The sequence below is a fragment of the Pygoscelis adeliae genome, unplaced genomic scaffold (genome assembly GCF_000699105.1).
Source record: "Pygoscelis adeliae isolate BGI_AS28 unplaced genomic scaffold, ASM69910v1 Scaffold199, whole genome shotgun sequence".
Classification (NCBI taxonomy): Eukaryota; Metazoa; Chordata; class Aves; order Sphenisciformes; family Spheniscidae; genus Pygoscelis; species Pygoscelis adeliae.
The window spans coordinates 1578776-1588884 of record NW_008825495.1 but is presented as its reverse complement, the minus strand read 5'-3'; the positions used below and the strand labels follow the sequence as shown (position 1 = coordinate 1588884).

At 43.3% G+C, this 10109-nt stretch overlaps 2 protein-coding genes across 3 annotated transcripts in view; one reads left to right on the top strand and one right to left on the bottom strand.

Moving 5' to 3' along the window:
* SLC6A20 (solute carrier family 6 (proline IMINO transporter), member 20) overlaps positions 1-2710 on the top strand; it is a 13855-nt gene extending 11145 nt beyond the window's left edge. Inside the window, exons 9-11 of the mRNA XM_009331343.1 lie at positions 207-366; positions 1452-1617; positions 2561-2710. Coding sequence (XP_009329618.1) covers positions 207-366; positions 1452-1617; positions 2561-2710 — 476 coding nt within the window. The remainder of the gene's footprint in view (positions 1-206; positions 367-1451; positions 1618-2560) is intronic.
* A 1176-nt stretch (positions 2711-3886) lies between these two features.
* Positions 3887-9643, bottom strand: SNRPD1 (small nuclear ribonucleoprotein D1 polypeptide 16kDa). Of its 2 annotated transcripts, none has more exons than XM_009331325.1 (3): positions 8236-8307; positions 6687-6878; positions 3887-4155 (listed from the first exon to the last, which is right to left on the bottom strand). In XM_009331325.1, exons 1-3 carry the CDS (start codon positions 8255-8257, stop codon positions 4079-4081), a joined length of 291 nt encoding a protein of 96 aa, XP_009329600.1. In that variant the 5' UTR covers positions 8258-8307; the 3' UTR covers positions 3887-4078. The 2 variants fall into 2 exon arrangements, with proteins under 2 accessions (XP_009329600.1, XP_009329599.1); XM_009331324.1 differs by lacking the exon at positions 8236-8307 and adding an exon at positions 9571-9643 and having other exon boundaries at positions 3958-4155.
* Between the last annotated feature and the right edge of the window lie 466 nt (positions 9644-10109).

Here is a 10109-nt window from a genome sequence, read left to right as displayed (position 1 = left end):
CGCGCACCCCCCCCCCCCCCCCCCCCAAAAAAAAAGACAGGCCTTTTCCAAAGGGCAAAAAAATTATCTTTCTCCTCCGAGAAAGCTGCTCCTGGACAGAAATCAGTAGAAATCCCACCAGCTTTATAGCCACAAGAAGTGCGACATTTCCCCCGCGCAATTAAATTTCCAGGTGTAACGGCAGGGTCCCCATTTTATCCACGCAGGTGCTGTGTGTTTCATTAACTGCATGATTGGCCTAATCTTCACCATGGAGGCTGGAAATTATTGGTTTGACATATTCAATGACTATGCAGCCACCCTCTCACTGCTGCTCATCGTGCTGGTAGAAACCATTGCTGTGTGTTATATCTACGGGATAAGAAGGTAAAACCTTGAACCCGCCTTTCTTCATAGTGGGATAGCAGGGGTGTGACCACTGGCCAAGACATGCAGGGCCCAGAATAAAAATACCACCTCTGGCTGAATTTTTCTCCTACGCTATAGTATCAGCAAGGCAACGGGGTGCCCCCTGCTCTGCAGACCCCTTCCAGGGCCTCGGGTTCAGGGCTGCGTGGGGGCCAGGCTGGGCTGACACTTTCCCTGCAGGCAAGGGAACACTAATGAGCCGTACACACTGCTCCCTGCTCTTCTTGTCTTTGGTCTCAAGAGCACCTTCTGCCGAAACTCTGCTTCTCCTTTCACAGCAATTCAGCGCGAGCACAGCAGTGCCGGTAAGTCTGCTTTCAAACCTTGCACTTCGCTGGTCTCCCAAGTCATCCCTTGCAGGTGAAAGCAAGATTCGGCATCAGGAAAGGTTTTACACAGCAGAGGTGTTTGCGCTTAGGGCACCTAAAGGAAAAGGCTTCCTTTAGCCTTCCTTTAGTGGACTAACAAAGCAAAGTATTTGCTTTGTTAGTCCACTAGCACAGTACATGTACAGGCACCTACATTGGTATCGCGTCCTCGATGAGTTCAAAGCCTTCAAGTCAGATCCAGGTTTCCTGCGTGATTTTAGGTACCACCCCCAGCATTAGTTCTTCCTCAAAGACAGTCGCGTAACAGCGGTGAGAACAACTCCACTCCACAAAAACGAGCAGTGTTTTCTCCGCATTACTTAAGCATAATCGCTTTTCTCCGTCACATTACACCAATGACAGTCTGAACTTACTTACACTCCAGGCAGAATTTTGTTGGGACTTTTCCTGCTGTACCTATTCCTAGCTACTCTTCCACAGTTTGGGATCCTCTCGGAAGCCCTGCTATCTTTTTCATTTCAACGTCTATATGTAATCCCGGTAAACCAGTTCTTCAGACAATACCTCTCTGCTCATTACTCTTCTGGTCAACTGTACTCCCCTCTCCCATATTTAATTCTGTAGGTGGTTTTGAAGTAACTCAAATCGAGGTATCGATTCAACATACGCAGGTGTTCTCAAAAACATGTATGCTTGTTTTTTTCTTAAACACAGATTTGAGAAAGATCTTCACACCATGATTGGACGCAAGCCAAACTGGTATTGGAAAATTATGTGGGCTTTTGCTAGTCCTTTGCTAATTATAAGCCTATTTATATTTTACCTCACCGACTATATCCTCACAGGAACGCTGCAATACCAAGCGTGGGATGCCACACAGGTAAAATAGTTCTGGTTTGGGGTGTTTTGTTTTGTTTTTTTTTAAACTTTCCTTAATTCCTGCAAGGACAGAGTCTTCCTTCCTAACTACCCGGTTCCACAAAACTGCCTTCTGAAAGCTTGCAGCTGAAGTCGGGGCAACTCCTTAATTTTGCGGAAAGGGAAAACTTGACCTAGCGACAATGCCAGGGTTCTGTAAAATGGGAGTAATTTCCCACTACAATTCTTAATTGATCCCTTCAAACAGTAAAATTTTATTCACGTTGATTGAAGACCCACATATCGTCTTAAAAATACTCTTTGAACAGAAAAATTACTTTCACAGTGTAGTATTTTGAACAAAATTAGTGGCATTTTAACAGAACTGAGCTGCTGTTGGAATAAATAGTTTTCATAAACCACTCTGGTTTTCATAATTTCCATATACGTTTTTCTTCATGGCTAAAATGCTTTTGTACGAATGCTGAACTGTGTTATCACAGGAAAATTACCACTGGATAAGTAATCACTGGTTTCATAACCTTTTGTGGAAACGTTCGTAGCACACAGGAACAAATTATGCCTGTTGTTTTCATGTCTTCACTGATTTGGGACCCGTGGTGGGCCTGGCCACGGGTGCTGACTGGGTGTCAGCACGAGCGCACAGCCTCCAGGAGAGGAATGCAGAGACCTGACAGAGGTCAGGGCCCAGCCTCCTCGTTAAGAAACATGAATCAAGCCAAAATCTGCTCTTTACCAAAGCTTGCAGAAGCTTCCCCCCAATATTTTTGTCAGCAGCTCTGTTCTCGTCAATTTTAAGCTTGTACTGAGGACAGTCACAGGCTGCTGCAGCCTGCAAGCGCTTCCCAGGTGTCCGGTTTAAATACCCAGCTTTGCTCCAGACCCGACTCCAGGACACTGAAAACCAGATCCCACAGATCCTGCGCTTCTTCTCTCCCTTGCAGGGGCAGCTGGTGACAAAGGATTACCCAGGCTACGCCCTAGCGGTGATCGGGCTGCTGGTGGCGGCGTCCACCATGTGCATACCCCTGGGGGCACTAGTAACTTTTGTAAGGAAGAGACTGAAGAGGGAAAGCGTTTCAACCGTTGCATGAACGCTGACAGCTGGATTTGGGACGACTGTACCACCACTGGCAGTGACCAGGCACTTCTGGAAGACAGCAGCAACCATTACTTGTAGCAGCTATTTATAGAGTTGAGAATGGTGGGTGCTATATTGACCAAAAAGTGCTCTTAGGAGGTTCCACAATGGTTTGGAAAAAAAAAGCTCTTCTGTAACAAGATGAAGCTTTAAAATGGCCTCTGTAAGAGAGGGAAAACCAGAAGGGCAGTTCCAAAATGCTAGCTAGCGCAAGTTAACCAGCGTATCAACCCATTACGCATTAGGCAATTCTCTTCCACTCTGTTGTAGCACACGGGCAACCAACTGAGCACGTTCCTGCACCACATTACCAGCAAGTACCCTTACCATTCAGGAAAGCCACGCTTAAGCATGCATGTTATTTGAAATGACATCTGTATTTCATCAACAGATGAAACTGTTGAAGTCTTGCAGTGCGAATGCAATAATCCCTTTCCTACAAGGGAGAAGTCAGTAGGGTGGTATTCGAGATGAAGGTGGCCAACACTGCTTCTTTTATACTTGTGTCCAGCAAAGCAGTTTTTATATATATATGTGTATATATATATATATAAAATGAGCTGCAGAAGTTCTCTCATCTCCAGAAGTAAACTTCCAATTCCAGCATGTAATTGTGCTCCGTGCTGTACTTCGTACTTTCTAGGGATGCGCTTTATCACAGATTTCTTCTAGTGTACTTAAAGCTGCTTTACAAGCCCCACCCAAACAAAAGTATGCCATATAATTAGCTGTGACAAAGTTCATATCCAGGTACACTTTAATCATGAGATGTAACAATCCAGCAGTTCCACAGACCTGGTTAATTTCCCTACGTGAACGTTTTATAAAGAAAGCAACATGTTTAAATTGTAAGCTTCATATAATAGAAAACAGTACAGTTGTATCTACAAACTTTAAAGAGGTTGCTCTGAAGAACGACATTAGACACACACTCACGGGATGCGGGTTCTTAATATAGTGTCTTAGCTGCGTAACCATTAGAAGATGGCAAGTGCCTTATAAAAGAGGAATTAATTTCAAACAAACTTGTTAAAGCACACCAACACAAAGTCTCTTGCTTGGGGCAAAAAGCAGGAGGTAATTGTACAGCCTTCAGGGGTGGGTGACAACCAACACCAACCAGACATGCTTAGTCTGCAACAGCCTCTAGAAATAGGCCATGCCTCCCTCCCCATACTCCACTAACAAAGGGAAGACAACTTTTTCACATTTCAGTTTATTAAAAATGGACACCATAAACAAGACCTGTACAAAAAAAGAGCCGGTTTGTATTTATCTGTAACTGCCCAGAATTCGGAAACTGTTGCACGGTGGTGAGAAGTTATCGTCTTGGGCCCCCTCTTCCTCTTCCACGACCTCGGCCTCTCCCACGGCCTCTGCCACGGCCTCTCCCGGCAACTTAGCAGATGAAACAAAAAGGATAAATCAAGTGAGACCCAGGAATACTTTCATTTTGATTAAAACATTGTGCACCAAAAGCATAAAACAACATAACGTCTCATCACAGGGAAGCGGTAAGTCAGCTATCAAGTCTGTTAATTCTCAGTAAGTTTCAGACAGTATTTTCATCTTTTATATTAGGTTTTTCAGTATACAGCTTCCACAGACTATCTGTCTTTGGCTTCCCTGCAAAAAACAAGGGGATCTAACAGTTGGCTGCTCCCAAATGCTAGGGTAAGTCTGACAGAGAACTATGATTCCTCTTTTTTTTTTGATAAAATCTAGTTTTTCAGGCATCGGAAAAAGCATATGCAAGACAAGAGTATTTTTTTACTATTCATTACAGTGGAAAAGATTTTTTCTGGCCACAGCTCGCATTGTGGTTTATGAGGTACGCTGCTAAAGGGAAAAGCGAGTTTTATCACGCTGTGAGATTCCCAGGCTCACCCTTTCCCAGGCACCATGTGAAAGGGCAGCATTTTGAAAGGATCCCAGCACCAAGCAGCTCCTGCTGTTTTCAGTGATGCCTCTGCCAATTTCAAACATGATTCTCAGGCCAAGGTCTTGGCTGTGTGCTCCTGCTTTTAAATACTGCTCTTTAGTGGTAAAGGGAAGACAGAATCACAGAGTAATTCAGGCTGCAAGCAACTGCTGGAGGTCATATGATCCATATGATGATCACATGTCATTTCACCCCTTTTTCCTAAAGAAATACGGTGTCCCCCACCAGGTTGCAAGGCCACCCTACAAACTTTGGAAATTACTGGTTAATTTCAAACAAGTTTGTCAGTGTAAGGCTCGAAAAGATACCAAGAAACTTCAAATTCTGTGGAAGTGGGTGGCTGGGCAAGGGACACCCAGTAGCATCCACATTCAAGAAGCAGGCTCTAACAATTATTCTGTTCCATCTGAGGGTACGAGGTTAGAAACGCAGTGAAGACAGAAAGAGCAGAGGCACAGGACAAATGTGCGACAAGGAAGGTGCCACTTGTTTTGCCGGTAATGGTTTGACTCTTTGAAAAACAGATGGAAGCATCAACACCTGACTAAACGATTACAGCACCTACATGCATCAGTAGATAGTCGTGTTCACTAAGTGCCAGCACGCTCAGACCCAAGGCACGCGTGTCACGTACATCTCAGCCAGCATCCTGCCTTCCAACCACAGCTTCATTTGTTTCATGTGTTCATTATAACATTATTATAACAGATCACGTGTTACAAGCTCTTGAAGCCCAAGGGCGTTTACAGATTAAGGGGAAGTGCAGCACAAGGCAGCTGCGGTCCCAGTGTGCTTCAGTACGGGGAAGATGCAAGGAGTATTGAACCGAGGTAAATAGCGCTATCACAGCTCCCCTTCTTTCTTCAAAGTTAAAAAGAAATAGTCACGTTCTTGTTCACATCACATCGTGAGGTTCAGAAAAAAAGCAATCCAACCACACTCCAATTTCTCCATGTGGTCAGATTATTTTTAATGGACGGTGTCCCCCACCACCACTTTTGAGAGGAGCAAAACACTTTCAGGAGCTTTATCCTTATTCTCTATAAGGACAGCAGCTGTTACGCTTGCACTTTGTGATGCACACACCTGAGGGTTCCTTATACCATTTCAATAAGGTAAGCACACCAATTCATAATGTACGCATGGATCAAAGACCGCAGATCCAAATACTTAAACACTAATTACAGGAGAAATGGTACAACATTATTGTAGAGCACAATTAGCTTTCACTTCAAGCTTATTATTTTAAAAACACACGGATTAGCCACTGGGCAAAATATATACTGCCTGAAGACAACCTACAGATTTTCTGGGGTTTACTGGATATTAATCTTTAACAGTGTGGATTAAAACTGAATTACTCTCTATACTGTTAGGCTTCTAAGGAAAAGGTTTTTCTTCAACAGCCTTTTGAAAAAAAAGTTCCAGGAAGAGCGCAGAGTGGAACACTACTGGGAGTCAAAGCTAGAGCGCTGCTCATCGGAATACAGCCTAGACTCCCCTCAGATTCTCAAGTCTCAAATTCAGTTCTCTGACAGATTATTTTTATCCACTACCAAGTGAGATTTCAGTGAAGCATTCAGCGCTGTTCAAGAGGCTGTTCTGTACTTTCTCATTAGGCTATGTGAAGTTCCCCATACAAACCGGGGAAACACAGCAGACATTCGGAGAAGAGGAAGCGTAAATCTCTTTGGTGTCAACTCTGAGACTGCGACAGGTTAAGATTTACTCAAGCTTAAAAACACTTACATTTTTAAAAACAGATATATGAAAAGCCATACACGTAACTTCACGTGAAAGAAAGCTCTACAGATGCTAAGAAGGTGGACAAGGCAGACTGAGCCAGTTCAGTATCAAACCCTCAAAGATGAAAGAACTAGCTGCCAAACGCAGATACTAAGACACTCAAATCAGACGTCTTCAGATTCAGAGTACTAAAATGCATACAACGGCAGAAGGAACACAGACTGGGAAAGCACACACTAACCTGCTTCTCTTTTCTTGGATTTGACTTTTGGTTCAACATCCACTAGCAAAGTATCCAGAGGCAAACTGTCTGGCAGAATGAAGTATCGGATGTTATTCCCTCGAATGCTCAGCGTCTCCAGTTGTACCGGTTCTCTGTTCTTCAGCGTCATTTTCACTGCTTTGAGATGCGTATTCATACTGACATCCACTCCTGAAACAACACAAGTCTAATTTCAGGGATGAACGCCTGTAAGATGGTCCCTTGTTGGCTATTTTTAAGTATGCACGTGCTGCAAGATTTATCCTGTTCATTAACACCTGCTTCTCCCATTCATTAATTAAGCCTCTAACTGAAGGAAACTACACGTCTTTTTCTCTCTTAAATTATGCTCGCTAATTTATCAGTTGCTGCCTTCAACACCTCATTGCTAGAGATCTTTAGCTAGGTCTTAGCAACAGCCGTAGCAATTCCATAAATGGTTAAAACAATTCCTCTGAATAACAAATAAACCGCTGCTTATTACAGAAGTCCAATACTAGTCTTCTGACTCTTTTAAAAAGAAGCAAAAATAAACCTTTGAGGAGGAAAAATAACTTGATAATTTCCTCTTTCTGTAAGCCTTAGAAAAAGTCCAACTGCCAAAGAAGCACTTGTTCTCTGAGTGTGGTATCTTCTATGAAAGTAAATAAAATACACTACTGCGAGGAACAATCACTGTGGTTACAAACTCCATGAACAGCCAGTACGTAAGAATTGTATGGAATCAGTACTGTGCCCACTACGCAGTGCTAAGCATAATCCAAAACTAGGAAAAAAAGTCTCAGTTGAATGCCTGTATTGAATAACAGCCCTAAAAAGCATTAAAAAGCATCCTACATTAATTTTTATTTTGCATATCACAAGTCTTGCATAGGACTTGATCTCAAACTATGAAGATCAAAATGAGAGTAACTTTTTCAGATCAAAAATTTAGGCAAAAGACGGAAATTGTAGTTTACAAACACCTGCTAATTCACTGACAGGGCACCCACATGAGCAAAATCTTTTGTATGTTCAAACTTCTGTACAAACAACCCTTTGTGGTAAAAACAATTACTGTCTCGTTTCATCAACACATAAAGACAAACTGTCGGATGTCTTACCAAGGTAAATAACGTCAGCGAGTAGCAGGCCAGAACCAGAAGAACTGTTGTGCTGCGCTCATTCCATACATTTTTCTGTCCTCTTCCCTTACTTCTAGGTTTTGCACGGCTCTCCGACACCTGCACTCCACCTGACCTGCCCCTTAGTTTGTGTGAGGTATGCATTACATGGCACCCGCCCCTTCAGCATGGCTGCTCTGGCCAACCGACACACCGAGAGGAAGAGGAGATTGTACAATTTGCAGACCGCACAGCAATTATCAACATAGTTCACGCACCAGTGTAAAGGGAAGATTGTAATTTTAGAAATACATGGATTGCATTCGAAGTTTTTACAGATTCTTAGCAGAAAATGAGACTTTGCTCGACAATTAAGCCTGCAAGAGCACCGAGGTCAGGAGACAAGCAGTTTGTTTGCTTCCTACCTAGCTGGGTCCAACAGAGCATGCTGCAATCAGATACCAGGGTGGTGCATTCAGGCCTAATCAAAGCTGATGGATCCGGCTGCAAAATAATGCCATTTTTTAACTGCCAAATCTCAGCAGATTGCTACTGGCCAAAAAAGCACCTAAGCAATCCCCTGGAATACAACTCTGCCAAGTTTGAATTTTATTTTTTTTAACAGTGTCTGGGCAGAAGAGCTTCTAAAAGTAGCCTGGGGTGAGCGAAGGAAAGGAGATCAAGCACGTTCATCAACTTAACTGTAAGGGTTTGCTTCATTAAATACGATGTGCCCCACCCACATACCTGATCCTCTCTAAAGTAATGCCAACGTGAATGTTCTCAGAACAATATCCTTCACTAATATTACTAAAGCAAACAAAATAGTCCGCACATTTTTCAGTACATATGAAAACCGTGTAATGAACCACCAAGGCTTTTCCTGCAACTATCAGTTCAGTGATACAAAAAAGCACCTCCTAGACAGGCCCACAAACTTACATGACAGACCTTTGCCAACAGCAGGGGACCAGATTCTTGACACCAGGATTCCTTTTTGCCCTGTATTCCCCATCAAGCTATGTTTTCAAATCAGTTTCATGAAATCAGTGCAAGTATATGCAAAGATGCATTTCCATATAAGTTCACCTTAAGCAGAGCTAAAATACACTCAACAGAAATAATTAATTTTTAGATTAAAATTGCCTACAGAGAAAGTTTAACCGATTTAAGACCATATCAACACTTAACATTTGCCATTTATCTGTACCACCATTAAAAAAAGTCCCCCCTCTTCTGACGATTCAGCTGTAACATTTTTATGTGACCATAGCTTATTACAATTTCACAAATGAAAGTCAGATCTACTGAAAAATCTTATAAAAGTTCAGCTGTCTATCCACTGCCAGTTTGATACGGTAGTAAAACTACCTCAGCAGTATTATCGTGCTGCTAAAATTCTAAGAGAATATCATGCTTACACCAGCTTCACCAACGGTTTGGAAGAATTTACTTCCTTCACCCCCAAGCCTGTTTGTAAGCAAAGCCTGCAGTCAGGCTCAGAGGCTCCCAGGACTACAGCAAATTTATCGCCTCCCAGCAACTTCTGCAACTGTCCAGACTCTCCTGCAACAAACACACCTCAAGCTTGCACATAAAGATGTGAATTAAAAAGAACACCTCCTGCATATTGTAATAGAAGGAGAAGGTCCCCACAAGAGGGAGTACAAAACAAAAAAGCTCGGCCCCAACCACGGCTGCCCCTTGTTAGCAGAAAGGTAGCAGGCAATACTTTGCTGTAGCCTCCCACCCTGCCATACCTGTGATAGTTCCGTGCACCTGTGTCCCATTCTTCAGCTCAATGGTCACAGTCTCATGGCTCAGCTTCATTAGAAACCTAGGAATTAAAAAAAAAAGCTTGTTCACTCCCACGTAAAGCCTTACACGTTTAACATCCTGATACAGAAAACCAATATGCACCAAGTATTCACGCATCTCCAGCTTCCACAGACAGCGTTCCCAGAGCCCACGGATTCTGCCCAAGACGTTTAGCAAAGCGTTACACGAGAGCAAGATACAAAAACCCGAACAAACCCCACGTCCTACCTAACCACCGGCCGCGGGGACACTTGACTGACACACTGTTGAAGCCTGCATCCTGCTTCCAGGCCAAACAGCCATTATCGTACAAAGAAGGAAACATTTTAAAACTTGTTAATACCTCAGGAAAGAAATTCTAACCGAATCTGGTTTCTTTTCCCCCCAAAGAGGGTGGCTTTACTGAGGAACCTGCGCAGACCCCGCTCCAGGAGCCCCCCAGCCCCCTGCCGCACAGCTGTGCCAGGCCTCCAGTCCAGGA

Coding starts and splice junctions, on each gene's coding strand:
- SNRPD1 (XM_009331324.1), bottom strand. CDS start 9,640: ATGAAGCTGAGCCATGAGACTGTGACCATTGAGCTGAAGAATGGGACA. Junction 6,879..9,570: donor GGTGCACGGAACTATCACAG/GTATGGCAGGGT, acceptor GTGTTGTTTCAG/GAGTGGATGTCAGTATGAAT. Junction 4,156..6,686: donor ATCCAAGAAAAGAGAAGCAG/GTTAGTGTGTGC, acceptor TCATCTGCTAAG/TTGCCGGGAGAGGCCGTGGC.